General features: G+C 42.9%; 1 protein-coding gene across 1 annotated transcript in view; it reads left to right on the top strand.

Moving 5' to 3' along the window:
• Positions 1-352: 352 nt before the first annotated feature.
• Positions 353-27745, top strand: part of RASEF (RAS and EF-hand domain containing) — a 103132-nt gene continuing 75739 nt past the window's right edge. The window contains exon 1 of the mRNA XM_040355631.1: positions 353-1067. Within this exon, the coding sequence (XP_040211565.1) occupies positions 697-1067 (371 nt within the window). The 5' untranslated portion in view covers positions 353-696. The remainder of the gene's footprint in view (positions 1068-27745) is intronic.

Genomic DNA, 27745 nt, shown 5'->3' on the forward strand with positions numbered 1-27745 from the left:
AAAAAATATATATATAATGTTTGGGAGTTCTAAGTAATATCCTAGCAAACCAATACTGATTTTTACATGTAGGAGAGAAATATCAGAATTGTCCTGGGTGGGAACTGGTTATACTGCTGTAACAAATTGTCGCACAAGCTTTTTGTTGGTGCCTACATCATGAAATAGGTGTTCATGTACAAACGAGTTCTTTTTATCCATTTGCCTATCTTTGATGACCCCTATGTGCCACTGGATTAGCAGGACAGAGTCAGGCAAGCAGCATTTCCAGAATGAGGTGAGTAATGATAGAGTGCAGGATTCCTCCAGTAAGCTGTTAGTATTGTTTATGACAGGTGAGCTGTGTAGACCCACCCCGTCCACCTGATGTACAAGGCAGCACAGTCCGCCCAGCATTGCTGGGGAGAGGGGAGCCCACAATGAGAAGCTCACCTGGTCTCCTCCACACCTGACCTGTGAGTAGACCTCCCTAGGGAGGAGAAGACCCAGCGCAGCCCATGTACGCTCAGCTGCTGGACTGCACACGAGTTGGCTTTGTGTTAGCTCCGTGTTAGTCGTCTGCAGCTGGCCACGTCTTCACATCACCGTCCTGTTCCTGGAGCGCACCTGTCTGCTTCTCTTTCTGCTAAACGATCACCTCACCGGACCTATCCAGCCTCCCCCTAGAAAAGCTCCACTTGTTTTGTTAGCTCTCGGATGGAAGAAGAGGGAAAGTTGTCCAGGCTCCGCGCCCTCTTCCTCTCCTTTGATGCCAAGCGCTCTGGCCGCCTGGGAAGGGGGGACTTCTCCGACCTGTGTGCGGAGCTGAAGGTGAGCCCCGCGGAGGTGGAGAACATCTTCAGGCGCCTGGACACGGACAGAGACGGAGCGATCACCTTTGAGGATTTTGTCATGGGCTTCAGAGGAGCTAAGGGGCTTCATGTGGATGATGGAAGCCGGGACCCTGCTACTTCCCAAAAGGTTACCCCAAGAAGTGCAAGTGAGGAGCACCATGAGGATGAGAACTTTAGTCCTGCATGGAAGGACTTCCAGCTGCGCATGGGTGAGGAGTCCAACTACATTCCTAGGTCAGTAACAGCTGTTTTCTCATTGACACTCTCCACAATGGGGGCTGGCATGGAAAGCCAGGAATAATAGCAGGTTGGTGTGTAGGAACCCCCAGGATTACATGTTTGAGTTTAGGGTTTGTGAATTATGGGCAATGTCAGGCAGGGCTGTCTTAATGAGAGGGCACACCTGGGCACTGCCCAGGGGCCCCTGCCTTTTCCCCAAAGCAGCTGGTCCTTGAAGTTGGGGCAGCCCGGACTGCCCCTCTACAACCTAGATATCCCCCCAGCACTCTGACCCCTCTACACCCTAGATATTCCCTACCTCCTACCTACTTGATTTCTGTTTACCTGCACTGTCTCCATTGTAGGGGTCCCAGAGCATTACTTTGCCCAGGGGCCCATGATGCTATTAAGATGGCCCTGATATCAGGATCAGCTGAGTCTGACACACATTCTGTATTGAAAGGATATATGTTAGATGCATATGTTGTTTTTTTTTCTATAACTCCCTTTCCCTCTACAGTAGCTTTTCTAAACCATTTTAATATGGAAGAGCCTTTGCAATAAGTTTAGGTCTCCAGGAACCTCTGGCAATAATTACTATATCTACAGCTCTGGGCACATTAGCATTGTGGTCAGTGGGAAGAATGTTCATTACATTGGTGGTCAGTGTAAAAAATGTTCATTACATTGGTGGTCAGTGGGAAGAATGTTCATTACATTGGTGGTCAGTGGGAAGAATGTTCATTACATTGGTGGTCAGTGTAAATAATATTCATTACATTGGTGGTCAGTGTAAAGAATATTCATTACATTGGTGGTCAGTGTAAAGAAAACTCATTACATTGGCAGTTAGTGAAAAGAATGCACTTAACGTTTAATGATCAGTGGGGAAAATGCACCTTATTTTGTCTTCAGTGCTCCTTCCCTTGGAAGTCAGCAGGAAAAGTGGGAAGAAAGGGCCAGATTCACCAAAGGGATACGACGGCGTTTTTCCTGATACGCCGTCGTATCCCTGTTTCTATCTATGCGACTGATTCATAGAATCAGTTACGCATAGATATCCCTAAGATCCGACAGGTGTAATAGTTTTACACTGTCGGACCTTAAGATGCAATACCGTGGCCGCCGCTTGGGGGAGTTTGCGTCGTAAACCAGCGTCGGGTATGCAAATTAGGAGTTACGGCGATCCCCGATGGTTTTTCGCGTTCGCTACGTCGCCGCTAGTCTAGTTTCCCGTCGTAAAGTTAGTCGTTTTTTTTGGTGCCTTAACTTTACACAGCAATCGTATTGCTGTGTAAAGTATGGTCGTCGTTCCCGCGTCAAAATGTAAAAAATAACGTCGTTTGCGTAAGCCGTCCGGGAATACGGAATTACGATACGCGCGTCGCCGTTAACAAAAATGACGTCACTTCGCGCAAAGCACGGCGGGAGTTCGGAAACGGAGCATGCGCGGTAGGTCCGGCGCGGGAGCGCGCCTAATTTAAATGGCACACGCCCATTTGAATTGGCCCGCCTTGCGCCGGAGGCCGCCGGCGTAGGTTTTTATCGCAAGTGCTTGGTGAATCAGGCACTTGTGATGAAAAATTGCGGCGGTGTAACGTATCTAGGATACGTTACACCACCGCGATTCTACGTGAATCTGGCACAATGTTTCTTTCTTTGCAATCATTTGGAAGAATGCTCCTTACTTGGGTAACCAGTGGGAAGAATGCTCTTTAATTTCATGGTCAGTGGGTAAAATGCTCCTTACCTTGATAGTCAGCAGGAAGTATGTTTACCTTGCTGGTAAGTGGGAAGATTGCTCTTAACTTTGTGGTCAGTGGGAAGAATGTTTCCTAATTTGCAGTGGGACAAATGTTCTTTACTTGGGTAGTCAGTGGGAAGAATGTTCATTTTGTGGGAAGAATGCTCCTTACATTGGTGGCCAATGGGAATAATTCTTCTTACATTGGTGGTCAGTGGGAAGAATGCTCCTTACATTGGTGGCCAATGGGAATAATTCTTCTTACATTGGTGGTCAGTGGGAAGAATGCTCCTTACATTGGTAGCCAATGGGAATAATTCTTCTTACATTGGTGGTCAGTGGGAAGAATACGCCTTACTTTGGTAGTCAGTGGAAAGAATGCGATTTACTTTGGTGGGATGTGAGAAAAATGCTCCTTACATTGTCTTCAATGCACCTTACCTAGGTAGTCAGCAGAAAGAATGTTTATTTTTCTGTTCAGTAGGAAGAATGCTCCTAACTTTGTGGTCGATGGGATGAATGCTTCTTACACTATTGGTCAGCTGGAAGCATATTTCTTACTTTACAGAAAGTGGGAAAAATGCTCCTTTGATGGTCAGTGGGAAGAATGCTCTTTACTTTGGTGGTCAGCAGGAAGATAACCCGCCTTACTTTGAAGGTCAGTGGGATGAATGCCCTCCTTACTTTAGTGGTCCGTAGAAAGAATGCCCTGCTTGCTTTAGTGGTCAGTGGTTAGAATGCTCTTTACTTTGGTGGTCAGTGGGAAGTCACACTGACTTCAGAGAAACATTGTCAGGAAGAATACCAGACAAAGGAAATCCTTCTGTCTCACCTTCTGTCTGTTCATGTAATTCCAGGCAGACTTGATGATGTTAGGATCAGGGCTCTGTGGGGGCCAAACCATCACTTCCACTACTTATTATTATTCTTTGCACTGAATAAAATTATTAATGACATTGGTTGTATGTTTGCAGTTGTTGTCCTGCTGCAGAATAAATTTGGGGCAAATCACACACCTCCCTGGGTCCAAACTTACAGCAAATGGGCTCGATTCACAAAATGATTTTTTTTTTATTTGGGATATTTATTATAGCAAAAGGTAAAAGATATTGGGGTTTATTTACTCAAGGAAAATCCATGTTGCACTACAAGTGAAAACTACAAGTGCCAAGTGCACTTGAAATTGCACTGAAAGTGCAGTCGCTGTAGATCTGAGGGGTAGATCTGAAATGAGGGGAAGCTCTGCTGATTTTTTTTCATCCAATCATGTGCAAGCTAAAATGCTGGTTTTTATATTCCTTGCATGTCCCCCTCGGATCTACAGCGACTGCACTTCCAAGTGCACTTTCAGAGCACTTTCAAGTGCACTTTGCACTTGTAGTGCAAAGTGGATTTGCCTTTCGTAAATAACCCCCATTGTGTTTTTTTTCAAAATTGACACTCTTCTTTTGTTTATAGCGCAAAAACCATAGAGGTGATAAAATGCCACCAAAAGAAAGCTCTATTTGTGGGAAACTAAGGATGTCAATTTTGTTTGGGTACAGCGTCGCTCGACCGCGCAATTGTCAGTTAAAGCGGCGCATTGCCGTATCGAAAAAAAATGGCCTGTTCATTAAGCAACCAAATCTTCTGGGGCTGAAGTGGTTAAGGAGTGGACGGCCTCCGCTTCCTTAACCAATAAGTCATCACCTGTCAGCAGGGCTCCCCACCGACAGCTGAAAGTAAAAAAACAAACAATTGCAGGCAATAAAAAAAGTTAATGGTCCTTCGTGTCTGGTGTGGATTTTAAAGGGAACCCCCACTCCAAAAAAAAAAAAAAAATGGTGTGGGGTCTCCCCCAATATCCATACCAGACCCTTATCCGAGCATGCAGCCTGGCATGTCAGGAAAGGGAGGGGACGAGCAAGCGCCCTCCTCTCCTCCTAAACCATACACCGGCCACATGCCCGCAACAGAACCCCCCTGTCCCAAAGCACCTTGTCCCTATGTTGTTTTTTTGGGTTGAATGAGTAGGAGTGCTATGTACACCATACTCATTCACATGGGGGGGGGGGCAGAATTCTGATAAACTCTCTGCCCGCAGACCCCCACAATCACCAGCCTGGGTTGTGGGGAAGAGGCCCTTGTCCCCATCAACATGGGGACAAGGTGCTTTGGGGGGGCAAAGGGCCTGGTATGGATTTGGGGGGACCCCACACATTTTTTAATTGCTGGCAATTGTTTTTTTTGCTTTCAGCTGTCAGTGAGGAACCCCCTCCTTAACTACCATGTTGTTTAGTGGTTGTTAAAGTGGAGTTCCAACAGTTTCTTTGTTTATTAAGGCTTCATTTCCACTTCTTTTTTTTCAGCCACTTGTGTTAGCCTTTTTTACAGCTTAAAAACACCTGTCCATGTTTATTTTGTAAAAAAAAAAAAAAAAAAAGCTCAAAAACGCAGCGGTAGCGTGAGCGTTTTTGCGCGTTTTTGAGCGTTTTTTAACGTCTGGCGTTTTTACAGCTCTACTCTGGAGCTTCAGAACGCCCTGGTCCTGCGTTTTTTTTACAGCTCAAAAACGCCTATGCTATTTGATGCTCAAAAACGCCTATGTGGGCATGATGCCATAGAATAACATGGACAGGCGTTTTTAAGCTGTAAAAAACGCTCAGAAAAGTGGCTGTAAAAACGTCAGTGGAAATGAAGCCTTAAAAGTTTAGCTGCTGACTTTTAATAAACGCACACTCACCTGTCCCACGGTCCAGCGATGCAGCCACCTGAAGCCTCGCTTCTCTCCCCTTCACTTTGTGGCACCAGCATCGCTATTGTGGGCACCCGGCTGTGACAGCTTGTGGCTTAACAGTCAGGTGTGCACTTTGCATGCGCAAGTCACGCGGCACATCCTGAATGGCCGTGCACTCTTCTGGGACCTGTGATGCGTCCCAAAAGTTTTCAGGTAGAAAGAGGGGCCGCCTAGGCAGAAGTGGGAGCTGGGTACCTGTCAAACCCCCCTGCCCCCATAAAAAGTTATACATGCCAAATGTGGTAAGGGTTGCTTAAAAGTGAAAGTTCCACTTTTGGGTGGAACTCTGCTATAAGGACGCGGGCGGCCTCCTGCTTCTATACAATGCCTATTTATTAATGGTAATAAAAACATCAGCTACTGCCAGGCATTAAATTACTGCATGTTTTCATTGCTAAAATACTGCATGACTTCATAAAATGTCTGCACATGCGGATACAGTAAATATCTCCTAAGCGGTGCAAGTTTAGGATATATTCACTGTACCTACAGGTAAGCCTTATTATAGGCCTACCTGTAGGTAAAAGTGGTAGTACGGGGTTTACATCCACTTTAAAGAGGGTGAATCTGCCTAATAGTGGCACAGAAAGCAATAAAAAAAACTGACAGGTGTTCTAAAACCTCTCTACTCTATCTAAAACTAAAAACATATTTTCCGGTAATTAAACTTTGATGGTTAAGGCCCGTTCTGTGGAACAGAACAATTCCCCCTTGCAGCAGGGCTAACCCCTACCTGCAAGAGTTAAATGCTTATTTAGGTCTGGGGGACCAGAAACATCACTTTTCTTGCCCGCACCCCTGGCAGTTGGCACTCTCCTCTACTCTCCTAACATCCAGCAATGGTCTGTCCCTCAAGGCTTGGGTGACCAGACGTGCCTGATTTCCGGGGACAGTCCCCGTATTGAGCCCACTTTCCCCGGAGACCGTGTTTCCCTGGATATGTCTCTGCATTGGAGGGGCGGCGGGAGGGGCCCAAGACCCGGCATCTCCCTCTGCACCTCTGCCTGTCAGTTCACTATGCAGAGGTGGGAGGGGGCAATCGGCAGCTCTGGCGGGATCTCTCTGGGGCTTGTAGTTCTCTTTCTGAGTCTATACAGTGGAGAGGGGAGGGGCCTCTGACCTGGACATGTATCATTTTCACTCTTCAATGTAAAAGTGCATCGCTCTGCTTGTACACCCTTGTTGATAGATGGCCTGGGTCAGAGGTCCCTCCCCTCTCCACTGCATAGACTCAAGAAGAGAACTAAAAGCCCCAGGGAGATCCCGCCACCTGTGGACACCACGAGCTGCCAATCGCCCCCTCCCACCTCCCCCCACTGCATAGTGAACTGCAACAGAAGTGATCTGAGGTGCAAGGGGAGATGCAGGGGGAGATGCTGACCACAGACTGTCATCAACATTCATTGGTGAGCGACCATTTGGTGAAAGTGTGGGTTAGATGGGGGGGGGGGGTACAGAGATGTGCTGGGGGTTGTGGGTGGAGTGGCTACAAAGATGTGCTAGGGGTTGGAGGTGGAGTTGGTACAGAGGTGTGTTGGGGGTGGAGTGGCTACACAGCACAGATGTGTTAGGCTCTTTCACACTGGTGCACTGATCGGGTCCCCTGTCAGTTTTTCAGGCACACCTGATCAGACAATCAATTTCCCTCTATGGAGCGGTAGATGTCAGCAGACCTGTGTCCTCTGACACCCGCCACCATCCGATCCAGTCCACTAAAAACAGACAGATGGGAGATCCTTTCCCCATCGTCTGGCGGATCGGATTGGATGGTCCGTTTCCATTCAAAAGCCCCATAGAGAGCAGCATACTGTGTCCATGTTCGCATTACATCAGTGGACTGGACACAGACATGTCATCCGTTTGCTCAGCAGTAATCAGGTGGGAGATCCCCCACTGAACAAACGTATTCCTCTGTGTCAACTTTTTTGATTCCCCGGGTGTCTGCCATCACACAAGTCCCACCTCCCGGTTTTCTCCTTTGACAGACAGCACACGTGTGCTGTCTATCGTAGGTAGGAGCTGTGTAGAAGGCGGGACTTGTTTGATGGTGCGGCAAATAAAATTTGGCACAGCGGGAGACGCCAGCTTGACACCCCCCTAGTGTTTGGCACCTGGGGCAGACCCCCCCTTCTGCCTCAGCACCCGCCCAGGATCTGTGTGATGATCTGGCCATTTTCGACAGAACACAGGCTTTTTTCTCCTCTCTGATCCCCTGCACAGGTGAGGCTGCATTCCTCCGTACAGGTGATGCTGCATTGCTGGGCACTGGTGATGCTGCATTGCTGGGCACTGGTGATGCTGCATTGCTGGGCACTGGTGATGCTGCATTCCTAGGCACAGGTGAGGCTGCATTGCTGGGCACAGGTGAGGCTGCATTGCTGGGCACTGGTGGGTCTGGATGGCTGGGCACTGGTAAATCTGCATTGCTGGGCACTGGTGAGTCTGCATTGCTGGGCACTGGTGAGTCTGCATTGCTAGGCATTCTTTATGTAACACACTCCTGAACTCTGCACAGTTTTTTCTCTGTCTTATCTTCATAAAATTTGGCAGTCATATCTCAAGTATCTTTTTATTTTATTTAATCTTTATTTATGGACGAAATGTTAGAAATAACGTATATATGATACAATCATTCCATAAACATATACCACATGCACTGCATATATCATTTGAGATAAATATGCTTATAAAATAGTTTACCTGTTGGCAATAAAGAAAATGTCCCTGGATTTAATTTAAAAAATGTGCTCACCTTACTCAAGGCTCTGACATCCACTACAGGGATTTGTGCTTGGCACTGGTCTTGATCATGTCAGAGCACTTGTGACTGCTGGAGCATAGACTAGAAAAGTCTATGGGGGGCAGGACTTACAGCCTGGTGGGCGCCTGCAGGTACAGTGGATCCGATAAGTAAAAGTGATTTTTGCAGCAGTGTGGTGTTTGATGTGTTTTATGACTTCTCCAGGCAAGGAGGAAGGACAGGTGGTCGAGCCATAGGCAGAGAGCGATGGGTGCTTTTCCATAACCAGGAGAGAATAAAGTCCTAAACTATGTGATAGTTTATCTTGAATGACTCTCCTCTTAATATGTTACAATGATGACCGAAGCAGTCTGAAAATAAGTAAGTACTGTATATACATATTTTTTACATAGGTTAGTTATCATAGGTGTTAGGAAGTGGGAGGGAACATTTTTAAGACTAGTTAAGCTTTAGTTGTAATTCTACTTTATTTAGCCAATAAATGGTATCGCTTAAACTCCAAACTTTCCGCATTAATCTGTGGTTAACGTGGTACAAAACGCTACTATTGCTAAATCAATACACCATACATAACCAGCACACATTATTTCCCTTATGTAAAAATCTTAATATTTGGTCTTAAAGTAGACCAGAACCCTATCCAACCACTTTCGGCTACCCCATCCATAGCCTCCTTTTTTCTCAAAATTGCTAACTACTTTTTAATTTTATTTTTTACAATTTTTAGGAAAGTCTCCCAGCACTTCCTAGGTTTTAGCCTGGACAAGAACGATGCCTGACTTTCCTGCAGCCTCCTGGGATATCCATGTTATGCATCCCAAGAAGCTACAGGATAGGCTCATGCGCATTTGATGTGATGCGTCCCCAGGGACCTGTCTACAAAAACACAATGCGGGATATTGTTTGCAACAGATTTTTGAGAGATCTTTATCCTGCATAGTATAGCTTGTCAGTTTGACTTTCAAACCAAGAAAAAATATAAAAAAATATAGACATTATTATTCAGATATGGTGTCAGTGTCGGAGAAAATCGAAATGTGGTTCTTGGCTGAGGACATCTGAACAGTTCTTACAACATTTTTGTAAACCTTGCCGGTAACATTTTGTTGTTGTGTTGGAATGCTAATTACTGCTTGCATGCGTTGCTCTGGAATGCCGCTTTAGTTCTTGACAGCCTAAACAAGATTATTTCACTGTAGCATCAAAGTAATATATTTAAAATGGACATTATTATTTACAAAGGCATGACATTTTATAAAAAAAAAAAAACACCATGCAGGAATGACAAGAAAAGAGGCAATTTACCCCCCCTTTTCTCCATGGGAGAGCGACGGGGGACAGTAATTTTTCTGGGAAAGGGGGGGTAGTGTTGTTTTTTCCCCCCCTTTCTCATGTGCAGAGAATGGTTAGTGGCCTTTGGGTGACCTTTCCTGGGCCTGAGAGATTGCCCGGGAAAGGTCAGTTCAAATTTAGTAACTTGTCCCCCAGGTGACCTCTCTCTGAGGGAATTTGGCGGGCCTTTTGAACTTTGTATGACCCTTCCCGGGCTTCTGGTCAGAAAGCCCGGGAAGAGCCAGTTTAAACCGGTCGGAACCTGTGGATTTTAGCCCGATCCTGGGCTATTTAAAGCGGGTTCCGTCCAGCCCAGGCTCATTCGCCTCAGAAGACTTGGAGCTGTGGTGTTCTTCCCCTCCCACCCCCCCCCCCCCCCTGTTTTCAGAAGATACCTTGTCACGGTTATTTGTATGTGGTAGTGTCACCTTTGCAAAAAAAAAAAATATATATATATATATGTGTATATATATATATGTGTATAATAAAGATAAAAAGTAAAAAAAAAAAAAAAGCAAAGGGCGACTAGCTATGCTCTTAATTTTTACTTATGAAAGTTATCTGTTATGAAGTTGAACACTGATGTTTTTAGCTGGGTAATTGTGCTGGCAGCCTGGGCCGTAGTGGCTAGGTTAGCTTTAAATGCTTTATATTTATGATTATTTATTTATATATTGTTGATAGTATTTATCACAATATTTTGAAACCAATATTAAATAACCGCGGCCTTTAAAATCCAGCAGTGGTCTTTGTCTATTATTTATTTATTTATTATTATGTATTTATTTATTTATATAAGTGTTAAGGTCTATTCCCATCTGCGATCCCATTAAATACCACTGTATTTCTTTCTTGGTCACAGTGGTCAGCAGGTCAAAGAGAGTGGTGAATCTCCCCAGCAGGGATACAGACAGCAACAAAAACATTATCACAGGGCAAACATGTTTTGAGGGTTTACAGAAAAGCCCCTTCATCAGGGCTCAAAGTGAGAAGTACTATATGCTGGACTGTTTACTAAATATGTTTTTAAAACCGGCAATAAATGAAGCACAAAGTCTGTGAGTAGCTGGTTCATGTAGCTCAACGATTCATGTTGCGCTTAAATCCCATATTACAATCCAAGAAAACAGGGAAAATTCTTGACATGGAGAAGACACCAAACCAAAATCCAGATTCCAATCATTATTATAAATCCTACATCAATAGGATAATCCTAGGGTCTCAGTGCTACCCTTTCATTTCTCCTAGATGCTAACAACTTGACAGAGGGTCTAAAATATCTCCACTTTAAAGTGATTTAGGCATAATCTTTGATGACCGGTGAGGCTTTGTCATTCAATCTGTTCCCACTGTTTATTGTCTAACACTAAGAGACTTAAATAATTATATATCCTGCACAGAGAATACAGGCCTTCACAATAGTTGAGAAAATTTGGACACAGAGGGCCAGATTCACAGAAAAAGGACGCCGGAGTATCTGCTGGTACTCCGGCGTACTTTCAAATTTGCTGCGTCGTATCTTTATTTTGAATTCTCAAACAAAGATACAACGGCATTTGGCTAAGATCCGACAGGCGTACGGCTCTGTACGCCTTCGGATCTTAGGATGCAATACTTCGGCGCCCGCTGGGTGGAGTTTGCGTCGTTTTTCGCGTTGGGTATGCTAATTAGCTGTTTACGGCGATCCACAAAGGTACGCCCGGTCGTCGCATTCTCTTACGTCGTCGCTAGTCGGCTTTTCCCATCGTAAAGTTGCGAATGCTATTTAGGTGGTGTAAAAATAGACAGGCCATGTTAAAGTATGGCCGTCGTTCCCGCGTCAAATTTAATATTTTTTTTTTGCGTAAGACGTCCGGGAATAGGAAAGGACGTAACGCACGTCGCCGTTCAAAAAATTACGTCGGTGCGACGTCATTTCGCGCAAAGTACGGCGGGAAATTTCAAAACGGAGCGGGAACGCGCCTAATTTAAATGATACACGCCTCACCTGTACCGAGGAATGCAGCCTCACCTGTGCAGGGGATCAGAGAGGAGAAAAAAAACTTTTTCTGCAAAGGAGATACGCCTGAATTTCGGCTCCATCCGACCGATGTAAGTCTCCTACGCCGTCGTATCTTGGGCGCATATTTACGCTGGCCACTAGGGGCGCTTCCATTGATTTACGCGTCAAATATGTAAATGACCTAGATACGCCAATTCACGAACGTACTTGCACCCGTCGCAGTAAGCTACGCCGTTTATGTAAGGCGTATGTAGGGGGTAAAGTTAAACCACCAAATAGTAGGTCTAAGTCATGTTAGGGTATGGACGTCGGAACTGATGTCGGATTTTACGTTGTTTACGTAAGTCGTACGTGAATGGGGCTGGGCGTAGGCGCGAATGCGCCGTTCGTTCGGCCCTTCATTTACATGGGGTCACGGTTAATTTTAATGTATCACGCACACTACCTACCTACTTTGAATTAGGCGGGCTTACGCTGGCCCATTTACGATACGCCGCCGTAACTTAGGGAGCAAGTGCTTTGTGAATACTGGTCTTGCCTCTCTATGCTACGCCCGCTCAAATATACGCCGCTCTACCTGAATCCGGCTAATTGTGTTTAAGAAGTTGGAGAGAATGTGGTCATCCTGAGTGAATACAATGACGATAGCCCGGTGGCACTGATTTGAGATGTAGGCTGTAAGGGTGATATCTCTCTCACATTAAAAAATTGATGAGAAAAAATTGAAAAAACTTTTTATATACATACTTCTGATTATTTGGTATCTACTGTACAATTGGTTTAATTTATGTCCAATTAGGTGAATTGGGGTAGAAACTCTAGTTAGCTTTTTTTTTTACCACATACTGTATATGACATGCTTGTCTTTATACTCGTTTTGGATTAAGCTGGCTCTAGGGTTCTTTGACAGTGAACTGATAGTTGTAATTGATGGTGGATGCAAAAACAATGCAAATAAGGTTGAAGCTGCTTGTTACTTTTTCATGTACGTGGTTTTTTATCTTTTCTTGACTTGCATGTTCCTTTGGTTTCTTAACTCTTCCCCTCTTACTTTCCAGTTATTCTCCCCAATACAATTTGTGTAATCTAAAGATGTTATCCGGTTCTTGTGGCACTATTCCATCTGCAATTGACACCAGTTATGGGGCTGTATTCCTTCCACCGACACCAACAATCGGACACTATTGCTCCCACTTAAACCAATGATGGTTTAATTTCTCTGATGTTGGGACATTTTTCACTCCTACTGACCACAGTCTAGCCCCCCCTCCCCCCCAAAGTCTGAGGGACAGTAAACTGGCCGTTTAGAGGGTTTGGAGACACCTGCTCTAGAGGGATTCCACATGCATACTTGCATTGGCCTAAGCTGGATTTTGGGGTATTTTGACAGCTGTTGGTGCTATCTATCAGAATACAGTAGCTGTAGTCTGAGATTTGTCCATCAATGTGTTCAGCGTGGATAGAGTAATCAGATTTTTTTCCCCAGCATATATGTGCGTATGGCCAGGTTTCAATTTTAGTATAGCTAAAAAAAGTATCTGAACCTGAAATGTAAATAAATGATTACCAGCCTCCTGCATACTGACTGTTGACTGTGTTTGAATATGCATGTTATCTTTGTTTAATCAAACACCGCCTCTTTTTTATGACTTTTTATTGACATTTTTTTTATAGAGCCACAATAAAGAAAAGAGCATATTATATAAATGTACCATGTTTCCATACTCTTGGATGTTGAATGCAGCATATTGTATCCATATAGTGTGTTGAAGGTTACAGACACACAGCAGTCTTTGGGATCATCACTAGTTACAGTTCTCCATATTCTCAGTCAGCATTTGTTTAGCAGCTGTAAAAGCTGCAGGTTATCTAAAACTGCCCATTTATAAGTCATTCTTTCAACCGGCAGGTTGATGGGCTCTCTATAAGTAGAACTAACCCCTAACTGGATGACATTTTAGTTTCCCTAAAGCACTGTGTATCACAATCCATGTTTTTTTTTAAATTAAAATAATGTTTTGACTTTTTTCATCCTTTTTCCATTTCAATGTTGCTTTAGCCTCTTTCAGCCACTTCCTATCTACACGTACTTGCACCGTTGATACAGACCAGCTTCTTGATAGTGACAATGGTGAACCATGTTTGCACAATATATGTCAGCTTGTAGTATAGACGAGGAGCTCATGTAACAGAGTAAGAACACAGGAGTACCGTTGTCAACCTATAACAGCAAATTCTTATACAAGGACCATCATAGCAAGACCACTTGGGATTCTTTTACAACCTTGCAGTTATTGATCAATTAAAAAAACAGCTTTTAAAAATATATGAATATATTTAAGCTTATATTAGATTTTAGTGACTGGGTTTAGATCTTCTTTAAAAAGTAATTTCACTAAGGTATATTTATGTCCAAACTGACTACATCACAAATGATGAGCCTGTTACAGTTTTAGATTAAACTACGATCCTTTTAGTGAAAACAGACAGTTTTAGAGTAAATTCAGTATATCCATACCCATTTGGGATCTAATACATTAATTGAGGATTGCTTCCTAGTTACAGTGGATGTTAATTCATTGTAAACTAGCATAAATCAAAAAGATACTAGGAAAGCTGTAAAATGGGCTTTAGAAAATAATTCCAACCTTAAAAAGGAACAGAAAGAGTTCATCCTTGAGCTGTTGGAATTTACCATGACAAATATTTTTTTTTGGTATAACAACAATTATTTTCAACAGCTCAAGGGCTTAGCTATGGCAGCAAAGTATGCTCACAGTGTGGAAAATCTGGTCATAGCTAAGTGGAAAGAGGAGACTATTTACCAGAAATGGCGCTATATAAGCGGTACATAGATGACATCTTAATAGTATAGGAGGGGCCAAAGGCTAGTTTGGAAGAATTTCTGAATAGTATTAATAACAATATATATGGCCTTAGTTTTACTGAGGATAATCGTCAGGACTAAATAAACTTTTTAGATCTCACTATTTTTAAGACGGATGGGAAAATATGACCTTTTTCAAAGATGCAGATCATAACAGTTACATTCCTACCACCAGTTGCCATCACCTGAAATGGATATACTCCCAATAGCTAATTTACTAGAATTAGAAGGAATTGTTATTTAGATTCAGATTATTTAGATCAGACCAATAGATTGATTGAAAGATTTCTAGAAAAAGGATATAGAAGACCATTTTTAGAAAGAGAAACATTATTTTTTTTTTTTACAGATAGGCACTGTTTGCTGAATAATAAAAAAGAAGGGATTTAAATAAGAATGCAGGCTGTGATTTTGTTATATGCAGTCTAGACATATTGAGAGAGTAATGAAAAAGCGTTGGCCTCTTTTACTGAAAGATGATATTTTGAGGAAATTACTTCTATATACTTTTATATACAGAAAAAATAAGTCTCTGTGTACTAGGATTGTACAGAATATTATTGACCCCCCAAGGAATTCTAAAATGTTCACTTCCACGTCAGCAAAAAAAGAATATAAAATAAAATCACTTAATACTTGTAATTTTTCGTATGCGGTTTACAGGCTGGAATTGGTCTTTGCCTTGCACAATATATAGGTAGAACTACAAGAAAATTAAATAGTCTAGGGGAGCACATTAATAACATAAAAAAAGGGTTTGATAAGCATAGTGTCTCTAGACACTTTAAATTGAACATACTAGTGACCCTAGTTTAACCTTTTTTGGGATAGACTAAATTGACAGTCATTGGAGAGGAAGAGATCTGTTAAAGGAAGTATCTAAAAGAGAAACCCAGTGGATCTATGAATTAGAGACATTGCATCCAAGGGGGTTGAATATAGACATTGATTTGAGTTGTTTTTTTGACCAATTTTTAACCACTTAAGACCCGAACCATTATGCAGGTTAAGGACCTTGCCTCTTTTTGCGATTCGGCACTGCGTCGTTTTAACTGACAATCGTGCGGTCGTGCTACGTGGCTCCCAAAAAAAATTGGCGTTCTTTTTTCCCCACAAATAGATCTTTATTTTGGTGGTATTTGATCACCTCTGCGGTTTTTATTTTTTGCGATATAAACAAAAATAGAGCGACCCCACGGCTGGGCATAAAGAGACACGTACAGGTACGTGATTGTGCCCAGCCGTGCCATTCTGCCGACGTATATCGGCGTGAAGGGGTCCTTAAGTGGTTAAAGACCACCTATTTTTAAATTCTGTATTATTTTTTATTTTTCTATTGTGTTCAACACCATTAGTAGCCTGGAGTGCCTTTTTAGGGAGGTGTCCAGATTACCTCTTTAAGAGGACGTGGCTCCTTTAAATGTTCGGCCATTAGTATAGCTGTTCTGAAGAGGGCCTACTTCTCCTTGTTTCTAATATAGATTTGAGATATATATTGATATTCTTCAGCCTGCTTTGTTGTATTAACTAACTGTGTCTTGTGCAAATATGTTTCTTATTTTTTAATTGTTTGATGCATTTTACACATAAATATGGTGTGGTTGGTGGCGCACGTCCTTACGTTCCTGGAGGATGTTGGATGATGAAACGCATTGGGCGGGCCTTGGACGTGACGTCACCACACTCGTGGTTCGGAGATTTGTCTAGTGGCAACTTGGCTTTCTGATTTTTGCATGCTAACTCGTGTCAGTGGAAACACACGTAAATGTAAGTGTACTGATTGATTTTATTAAATTAAGAGTTTTAGGTGGTTTTACACTATGGGAGCTTCCTCTTTTTTCTTCCTTCTTCATGTGAGTTAAGAAGTTATATGGAATAATCCTTTTGAGTGACCCTTGAGTGGAGAGTTGTGAAATTGCAGATTGTTATTTCCAGAGTGTTATGTGCTATCTGTTGGTTTATAATTTTTCCAGCATCTCTGGCTCTAATGAGTTTATTTAGTACTTATGTTGGTGGAGAGCACTTTAGTTTGGTGAACATCAGAAGAATTTATGAAGAATTCACATAAGATTTAGCGTTTTGATATTACATGGGACACCTATGAACTTTGCTGCATGAATTTCTTTGCATGAACTTTATTATAGTAACTTTATTTCTTCTGCTTGAGTATTGCATGCAAATTGAAATAGTTGTATATATTTTATTTTTTTTGCCTTTTTTTGCCTTTATTTATTTATATGTGTGTGTGTGTGTATATATATATATATATATATATATATATATATATATATATATATATATATATATATATATATATATATATATATATATGTACATATATAATTTATCCATACCTGTAATTACATTTTTAAACAGTTGGGGATTTAAAACTTTGTTCCGGTGTGTAGCAATTCCTCCTTTGTGAAGGTGATGGTGTCATGGCTAGATCTCCAACAAAAATCTATATATTATATTAATATAATATATATATTATTCATAACAATCTAATATCGATTGCAATAAAAGTGCACTTGTCCTTGAAAGTGTCACATGTCCTCCAAATAAATTAACCTTTTTCTGGAAGGCCCCAGATCGTTATTAATGAATAGAAATAATAAAGCACAACTTGGTGAATACAGAAGGCTATCCTCAATCACTGGGGTGACTGGGTAAGGAGGCTATAAATCAGAAAAGTAGTGGTCAATGCTAACTCTGATGAAACAGCAGAGGCTGAGATGCATGAAACAATTATGGGACAGCTATAGTATAGCCCAGGTGCTCCACAGAGCCAGGCTTTTTTGGAGGCGTAATGGTGAAAACTATTCTGTATCAATTCCTGTTTGGAGTTTTCCATGTAAGATTAACCTGAAATAAGGTTTTCTGATCTGAGCAGACCAAAACTGAAGCTTTTGGCCTTGGCACAAAATTCTGTATGTGGTAGAAAGCCAACATTGTTCATCACACTCATCCAAAGGAAAGCAAACTGGAGGTATGATTATGTTGTGAGATATTTTTTTTATCAGAAGGCACAAGGAAACAAGTCAAGATGGGGGTCTAGATTTATGGAGTAGTTCTAGAAGACATTAGTATCATTCATTTTAAAGGAATGTGACTAGCGCAATAATCATCTCTAAAAATGATAGTGATCCATAGCTAAAACTACATCTTTAAAGTGGTTGTAAACCGTAGACATGAAATATGAACAAAGAATATCATTCTATAGTGTGTACTTATCTCAATTAAAAGCACTAATGCCGCGTACACATGATCGGAAATTCCGACAAGAAAAGTTCGATGTGAGCTTTTGGTCGCAAATTCCGACCGTGTGTATGCTCCATCAGACTTTTGCTGTTGGATTTTCACCCAACAAAAGATTGAGAGCAGGTTCTCTATTTTTCAGACGGAAAAAGTTCCTAGAATTTCTGACAAGATTTGTGTGACCGTGTGTATGCAACACAAGTTTGAGCCAACATTCCATCAGAAAAAAGTTTTCTTGTCGGAATTTCCGATCGTGTGTATGCGTATAAGTGTCATTTCCGTCTGCTGCCTCATTCCTCTATCAGCATGAATCACTTCTGACAAGTTTTCCTGTAATTAAGAGAAAAATTGTGACGGGAGGGACCTTCAGCAGATTGGCAGCCTTGGGTCTGTTCCTGAAGCCAGTCACTTGACCGGGTACAGTATATGTAAGGGTTTGCAATTATTTTAAGGATTAAAAGTGCCCACTCCACCCTCTGAAGCCCCCTCAGGTCTATAAAAACCTTATACATTCCTTTTCAATGCAGTTTCCTAGCTGGCCTGGTGAAGTCACAGGAGCCTCATTCTCAGCAGTGGTGGAGGACATGTGAGGTCTTGGACTACTCTGAGACCAGCCTGCATGATGATGCGCCCCCAGGGGGTGTGTCAGGAACAGTGTTGCTCATCTTCCTTTAAAAAAGTAATTAGTTACAGTTACAAATTACTTGTCCGAAAAAGTAATTGAGTTAGTGACTCAGTTACTACATTGGCAAAGTAATTAGTTACTCAGCAAAGTAACTGTGGCTTTTTTTTAAATATTCTACTATTCTATCTATTCACACTGCACACTGAATCTTTATTGTACAGTATTGCTGGGCAGGTGGAGTGTGATGATGATATTAACCAGTTAGCAACCGCCCTATAGACGAAATACGTCTACAGGGCGGTTGCTTAACTCTGAGAGGGCGTCAATGTACGTCCTCCCAGAGTCGCGCTCCCGCGCGCCCTATGGGGCGCGCACACGGGAGCCTCCGTGACCGCCGGGTCCTCCGGACCCGGCTGATCACGGATCACGGTAAATCGCCGCTGATAGCGGCGATTTACCACGTGATCGCTCCGTCCAATGACGGAGCGATCACTAGTAAACAAACCGGCGTCATGTGATGACGCCGGTTCCTCCCTCTCCTCTCTGTACCGAACGGTACAGTGTGAGAGAGGAGAGGGGAGAGAGCGGAAGCAGCAGCAGCTGCTGCTGCTGCTTCGGGCTGGATCTGTGACACATGCAGTCACAGATCCATCCCTCCCTCCCTGTGCAATACTCTGCAGTACCAGCCATACTCTGCAATGCCCCCACACTCTGCAATGCCCCCACACTCTGCAATGCCCCCACACTGTGCAATACCCCAAAATACTCTGCAATGCCCCCACACTCTGCAATGCCCCCACACTGTGCAATACCCCAAAATACTCTGCAATGCCCGCAATACTCTGCAATGCCCGCAATACTCTGCAATGCCCGCAATACTCTGCAATGCCCGCAATACTCCGCAATGCCCCGCAATGCCCCGCAATACCCCGCAATACTCCGCAATGCCCCGCAATACTCCGCAATACCCCGCAATACCCCGCAATACTCCGCAATACCCCGCAATACTCTGCAATACTCTGCAATACCCCGCAATACCCCGCAATACTCCGCAATACCCCGCAATACCCCACAATACCCCGCAATACCCCGCAATACTCCGCAATACCCCGCAATACCCCACAATACTCCACAATACCCCACAATACTCCGCAATACCCCACAATACTCCGCAATACCCTGCAACGTCGTCTATGGGGATTTTTAAGTAGCGAAGTTTGGCGCCATTCCACGAGCGTGTGCAATTTTGAAGGGTGACATGTTGGGTATCTATTTACTCGGCGTAACTTCATCTTTCACATTTATGCAAAAGAATGAAGAAAAAATACTAAATTTGCCAAATTTTATAACAGAAACAAAGAAAAATTATTTTTTTTTACAGAATTTTCAGTCTTTTTTCTTTTATAGCGCAAAAAATAAAAAACCCAACGGTGATTAAATACCACCAAAAGAAAGCTCTATTTGTGTGAAAAAAAGGACGAAAATTTCATTTGGGTACAGTGTTGTATGACTGAGTAATTGTCATTCAAATTGTGAGAGCAGCGAAAGCTGAAAATTGGTCTGGTTATTAAGGGGGTTTACGTGCCTGGTGGTCAAGTGGTTAATAATTGTACACAGTATTGCATTTGCTGGGCCTGCCTGGGCATGTGGAGCGGTCCTGTGGAGTGGACACTCCACATGCCCAGGCAGGCCCAGCAAATGCAATACTGTGTACAATTATTAATATCATTATCACACTCCACCTGCCCAGCAATACTGTACAATATAGATTCAGTGTGTGTGCAGTGTGACACTCCACCGGACCGCTCCACATGCCCAGGCAGGCCCAGCAAATGCAATACTGTGTTAATTAATTAATTATTTATATCAACTCCACCTGCCAGTGCCCAACTGCCCACTGCCCAGGCTGCGCCAGCAATATACTGTACATCATAAAAATATATATCAGATTCAGTGTGCACTGCAGCCACTCCAGCCAGTGTGTGTCACTCACTAGGCCGCTCTCCCCCCCCACTCCCAGTTCCAATCCGATGCCGCTCGCCTCGGCTCCTTACCTGCGCAGGGCCACGTCGGTCGGTCGGTGCACTGCTGGTCTGCTGTCGCTCGAGTCTCAGGTGAGGTGAGAATCCCCGGAGACCAGACCGGTAGTGGACGGTGGAGCGAAGCCTCCGCGGGAGTCGGGGGAGATGTCGGCGGCTGTCGGCTGAGGTGAGGAGGTGAGCCAGACTGAGACTCACTCCCTTGTGACACGTCACTCACACCGACACTGCTGCAGGCGGGCGGGAGACTCCAGGCACGTGCATGCGCCAGGCCAGCGCCACCCACTACGAGTCACGACATCGACGACACATGACCGGCCGCCGTTACTTACAACACTGGTCAGGAATAGGCTGGGCTCACAGGAGACAGGCAAAATTACGCAATGGTTATTCTTCTTGAAGAAGACCAATGGCCCTGGAACATAGATAAGGAGGACAGTGCTGGAGTGTGGCGAGAGTAATCATATCTTGGGCACTGTAGGCCAGGAGGCTAAAAAGGGAAAAACTTAAAATTTGAGTTACAGTTTAAATCATGTGTGTCATTTTTTTAGTCCACCAAGCCAGAGGCATTGTTTATTCCCACTGATGCTGGGGCATTTTCTACTCCTACTGACCACAGTCCAGACCCCCTGAAGCTGAAGGAGTGTAAACTGGTGTACTGGCCCCCTTAGCAAGTTTTAAGACCCCTGATGTAGACAATAGTATTATTCTTGTTTAATCCAAGATAAAGTATGACCAAGAAATAGATGACAGTTCCCTTTAAAATAAAGTGAACAAAACAGCATACTGTCGTTACAAGCAAACTAAATCTATCTTTTTAGCCAGTAATAAAGATTATAGTATTTTATTCAGTTTTTCACCAACTGGAGCTATTTTTACTTATTTCTGTCCAAATGTGTATGCTTCCTTGGTTTTACTTCTGCTGAAGCCTTTTAAAAATATAATTTTATAGGGCAGAAAAATATAAAAATAAAATGTCCCAAGCCTCTTCAGAGTTCATTAGTAATAGATCCTTGATTTATCAGATGCTGAAGCACAGTGATCCCATGGGGTGTGGCCCTTCTGCAGGCATACCTGTAATATAATTTCCGTGCTTCTTTTACAGAATTATGGCTTTATTATTTATGGTTATCATCAATTCCTTGCTGTTTTCTAAACTAATTTTTACATTACCCTACACAAATAACTATGGTAGGTATACTAAACTTTACAGGGTAAACAATTATTCTTTGTGTAAATGGTGTAAATTGTATGCCCAAATAGTTGTAAAAATATAGGACGATCCTAGCGTAAGTAAGGCCTCCCCTCCTCCCCCTGCAGCCTTCTGAGACATATCACATGTCCCAGAAAGCTGCGGTACCATTCAGATGCAGTGCAGCTCGCACATGTGCAGTGATTAGCCAGCTGTGGAGCCGCAAGCAGTCACAGCTGGCTTCCCACAGTTAATATGCTGGCGCCGGGGACCAAAGCCCAGTGAAGAAACTGGCTGGGTGAGGACCAGTGGCAGCCCGTCCATAGGGTGCGCCCCCCCCTCCTGTAGTCATAAAAAAAAAAAAAAAGAAAAAAAACAAACAGGCCCTTTAAGGCTTTTAAAAATTTGTTTTGCAGCGCCGCGCAAATAACATACACTCATGCATTGCATGAGTGTATGTTATTGTGGCCAGCCTTTTCAGATAACCGGACATTGGGCGCCGATTATCTGAATAATAACAGCTGGTTGGCTGTGCGGAAGTGCCAGCGGCTCTGATAGGCTTTCCCAGTACAGCCCTTCAGCTCCCGGATGTCTTATCCTCGGAACGTAGTGGGCCAATCAGGTTCACTGATTCTGGTTATCAGTAACCTGATTGGCTGAAGCGTCATCGAGGGTGGCAGAAGACATCGAGGGACCGTGGAAGGAGGATGGCGAACCCCAGAAAGGTAAGTGCCCTGGGCAATCTGACTGGCAGCTTTTTACAGGGCACAGTGGGGACAATTGATGTGGGGACAATTGATGTGGGCACAGTGGGGACAATTGATGTGGGCACAGTGGGGGACAATTGATGTGGGCACAGTTGGGGACAATTGATGTGGGCACAGTGGGGGACAATTGATGTGGGCACAGTGGGGGACAATTGATGTGGGCACAGTGGGGGACAATTGATGTGGGCACAGTGGGGGACAATTGATGTGGGCACAGTGGGGGAAAATTGATGTGGGCACAGTGGGTGCAATTGATGTGGGCACAGTGGGGGCAATTGATGTGGGCACAGTGGGAACAATTGATGGCATGGCACAGTGGCTGCGTTTGATGGCACAGTGGTGACAAGTGATGGCACAGTGGCGACAATTGATGGCATGGCACAGTGGCTGCATTTGATGGGCACAGTGGCTGCCTTTGATGGGCACAGTGAGGCTGCAATTGTCTTTTTTTTTTTTTTCATTTGTTTGTGCCCCCCTAAAATTTTTGAGCACCAGCCGCCACTGGTGAGGACAGAGATAGTTCCTGGGACAGGTGAGTGTCTATTTCTTAAAAGTCAGCAGCTACCATTTTTCTAGCTGTTGACTTAAATTTTTTTCATAGGTCATCAAAGAACCACTTTAACTCCTTAACATAAGGCCTTAAGCAAGTCATAGATTATGCAATTTTCATACATACATAGTCAGCGTTGATGAGGGAATCCCTCCCGTTGCTCTACTGTATTCTGACTGTTTCCCCGCCATCAGAATACAATGATCACTGTGGGCTGCTTTAGCTTTTTGTTTTGATCCATCTATAGCAGGCCTAGGGAAGCCTGTCCATACACTACTGTGCAAAAGTTTTAGGCAGGTGTGAAAAAATACTGTGAATTAGGAATGCTTTCAGAAATAGAAGTGTTAATAGTTTATTTTTATCAATTAACAAAATGGAAAGTAAATGAACAGAAGAGAAATTCTAATAAATTCATATTTGGTGTGAACACCCTTTGCCTTCAAACCAGCATAAATTCTTCTATGTACACTTGCACACAATTTTTGAACTTTGTAGTTCTTAACAGCCATAACAAACAAAGGGGACACGTTATCCAGGTCCCAATGCAATATTAACATTTAGCCTTAAGTAAATATAAAGGGGAAAAAGAAAAGGGGTTAAAGAGGAAAGATGGGGAAAAAAGTGAGAATAGGAAAGGGGGAAGAATCAGGATCATACCTTAAAATGGATGTAAACCCCCAATTATAATTTTTTTATGTCACAATGTACAGTATAAGATTTCCTATAATCTGTGCCCAGTCTTGCCACACAGAGTTAATCCAGCTCTGAGCAATCGTCTTTTATTGTTCAGTGAAATAAAATGGACTTGCAGAGAAAAACCTTGGTCCGTTCCGCCCCCTTGCTGTGAGTGACAGTTTTGTTACATATCTCATGCACTAGCTTCAGAAAGGCATTATTTTTTAATTGCCACCCCCACTCCTTTTCTGAAGTCATGTGGTTACTTTTCTGGATTTTGACTGGATGTTAGTGATCATAGCAGAATTCAGTGTAAGAAATACATAGGAAAGAATGCATGTTGACAATGGGAGTGTAGAGGTGGGCTGGGAGTCTACTGACATCACAACTCCACTCACAGAGCTCCAGACAAAAGATCCACCCACAGAATCTACAGTTTTTCAGTTCTTATAACAGACAGAGGGGAGACATTTGACAGGTAAGGATACATGCAGGAGGCATGTATATCCTTATAGATCAGCACTATGGCAGTAGTTTAGAAAGGATGAGAGTGGCTTTACATCCACTTTAAGCTTATGAGAGTTTCCAGAATTCGCACCGAGCTCCTAGCCATAGCCACTAGGCAGCCGTGTCCTTCATCATAACGCGGATATACAATGTTTTTTGTCAGTGCGCCGGTCTAAGGGGGGATATATTCCTCTACTACCGAGGTCAGTCACAGTGGCCAAGAGCTGGCTCCGCTAATTCTGATGCCGCGTACACACGATCATTTTTTGGCATGTAAAAAACGTAGTTTTAAAAAAAATTCATTTAAAATGATTGTGTGTGGGCTTCACATCATTTTTCGGGTTCTGAAAAACGCCAATTTTTTTTTCCGAACATGCTGCATTTTTTAACGACGTTTTAAACTATGTCGTTTTTCGGGTTGTAAAAAATGATAGTGTGTGGGCTAAAACAACGTTAAAAACCTGTGCATGCTCAGAAGCGAGTTATGAGATGGGAGCGCTCGTTCTGTTAAAACTACCGTTCATAATGGAGTAAGCACATTCATCACGCTGTAACAGATAAAAAAGCGCAAATCGTCTTTTACTAACAAGGAATCAGCTAAAAGAAGCCCAAAGGGTGGCGTCATTTGCATGGAATTTCCCCTTTATAGTGCCGTCATACGTGTTGTACATCACCACGCTTTGCTAGAGCATTTTTTAAAAACGATGGTGTGTAGGCAACTTCGTTTTAATGATGAAGTTGGAAAAACTTCGTTTTTTCTACATGCTGAAAAACATTGTTTTTTTTCATGCCAAAAAATTATCGTGTTTACGCGGCATAACAGTGCCACATCTAGGCTTGGAGGGACCTGGGTGGTACCAGAAAAATGGTCTATCCACAAGGACCACGTGATGAGAAGCTTGTCTCTGGTGCCTTTTACACGTAGCAATCCAATCCTCTGTTTCCCTGATCTCATTTACTCTGCGTACAGTACCTGTGCCTTCTTCCAGTAAATAGGAAGTAATCTCTTGGCTGCGTTCAACAGGTGGTGTTACACATTCTTTTTATAGCGACTTACTGGCATGGGAGGAATGTGTAGGAGGAAATGGACTGGAGAGAGGGGGACGTCTATCCCCAGAATTTCTTTAACCTGTTCTTTAACATCCTTCCAGAAGGGTACGATCAGTGGGCAGTCCCACCATAGTCCATAGGTGTAGTAAACCACTTGCTTTTACTGCCCCCTCGTCGCATGTTTGAACAAGCCTGATCACTGACAGCAGAGCATGCACACCGTTTTTATTTTTGTTTACTCTTTTCACTTTAAAAGATTAGGACCTACTCTCAGGGAGATTTTCAGTTTGTGTCAATCTGCTCTTCGTGTGATGCAAGCAGTAAATAATACAAAAGTACTGCAATTTTTTCTTCCCTGTAAAATGAATGGTTTTGTAATGGGGATCTGCTTGTATTTTGAAGAATACTGAAATATAGACGGCTTAAGCCCTGTACACACGATCGGTCCATCCGATGAAAATGGTCTGATGGACCGCTTTCATCGGTTAACCGATGAAGCTGACTGATGGTCAGTCGTGCCTACACACCATCGGTTAAAAAAACGATCGTGTCAGAATGCAGTGACGTAAAACACAATGATGTGCTGAAAAAAACGAAGTTCAATGCTTCCAAGCATGCGTCGACTTGATTCTGAGCATGCGTGGATTTTTAACCGATGGTCGTGCCTACTAACGATCGTTTTTTTTCTATCGGTTAGGAATCCATCGGTTAAAATTAAAACAAGTTGGCTTTTTTTTAACCGATGGATAAATAACCGATGGCGCCCACACACAATCGGTTTGGACCAATGAAAATGGTCCATCAGACCGTTCTCATCGGTTTAACCGATCGTGTGTACGCGGCCTTAGAGCTCCTTCACAAGGGCAAAAAAAAACATGCATATTTTCTGCAGGAAAAAAAGATCCTGCGTAAAATACCTAAAGTGCTCATGTTTATTATGAGCATTTATGAGCATTTATGAGCGTACATGCATGAAATCTTCAGACCTACACACATAAAATCTGCAGCTATGTCCTACTTTTTTGTGCGCAACCAAACGCGCATTTTCGTATGTGGATGCAGCTGTGTGTATGGGCTCATTGATTACTATAGTGCTGCGTTTTTAGTGTACATTTGCTATATGCATCTAAACACATTTTTTTTCTGTCTGTGTGAATGATCCCTCGGTATGAAACTTGGATTATAAAATTAGCTTTTTGTATTTCTTGGATGGAACTGTCACACCAAAACTAGAAAATAGATCTCCAGTAGCCACCCTGTATTTGTAGAGTAATTATGTAACCTGATAACATACAATCACGATTATTACTGAATAATACTAAATGACGTACACTGAACGTGATTCTTACATGGAAACCAAAGGTGCAAAACTCGTATAGTAAGACTGTAAAAAGTCATTCCAAATCTCTTTTGTTTTAAGGTAAACCTGTTAGCTCTGTAATGGTACAGAACAGGATATAGCACTATAATACAGGCCTTATCTATTCTGTGATCCTTTTAGCCAGAGATGGGCCAATAGGAATGTGCGGTAGGAGGTGTGTGACCGTCGGCACTCTCAGAAAGTGTCAAGATTTTCATGCTACTGTATCCCTTAATTTTGGAATGCTGGAGAGGATGTCCAAAGGTATATATATTTATTATAATGCTAGAGCTTGTTCATTGACAGGTTTTATGTAAAAAAAGAAAAATGAAGAAAGTTCCTATTCGTATTTGGTTCCTAAAAGTAAAATGCTATACCTTTTGCTGCATTATGAGACAAATTATAGCACACCATACATTTGAAATCCAGCCATATCACTAAACAGTCTTTTTTGTATTGCATGTACAGATAGGACATATGATCTACACTATAGCACCAAAAGTATTGGGACACCTGCCTTTACATGCACATGAACTTTAATGGCACCCCATTAGTCCGAGGGTTTAATATTGAGTTGGCCCACCCTTTCCAGCTATAACAGTTTCAACTCTTCTGGGAAGACTGTCCACAAGGTTTAGGAGTGTGTCTATGGGAATGTTTCACCATTCTTCTAGAAGCGCATTTGTAAAAGTCAGGTACTGACGTTGGATGAGAAGGCCTGGCTCCCAGTCTCTGCTCTGATTCATCCCAAAGGTGTTCTATCAGGTTGAGGTCAGGACTCTGTGCAGACCAGTCAAGTTCCTCCACCCCAAACTCGTCACCAATCCATGTCTTTATGGACCTTGCTTTGTGCACTGGTGTGCAGTCATGTTGGAACAGGAAGGGGCCGTTCCCAATATTTTTGTTGATAGTCAGTTAAGTGGCTGAAAGTAGAGATTATCATTGGCAAGCAGTAATCGGTTAGGCTCCCTTAACACCGATCCAAAAATCTTATGAAAAATGCTGCATTCTAATCGATTGTACGACAATCAGATCATTAGTACAGAGCTTTCGAGAGCCGATCAGGACAGCTCATCTGATATTATTCTATTGGGCATGCACAGAATTTTTTTTCGTACGATGCCAGATTGTATGCTTTTCGTTTAATCAGTACAGCTGTTGTTCGAAA

This window comes from Rana temporaria, chromosome 1, assembly GCF_905171775.1.
Source record: "Rana temporaria chromosome 1, aRanTem1.1, whole genome shotgun sequence".
Lineage (NCBI taxonomy): Eukaryota > Metazoa > Chordata > Amphibia > Anura > Ranidae > Rana > Rana temporaria.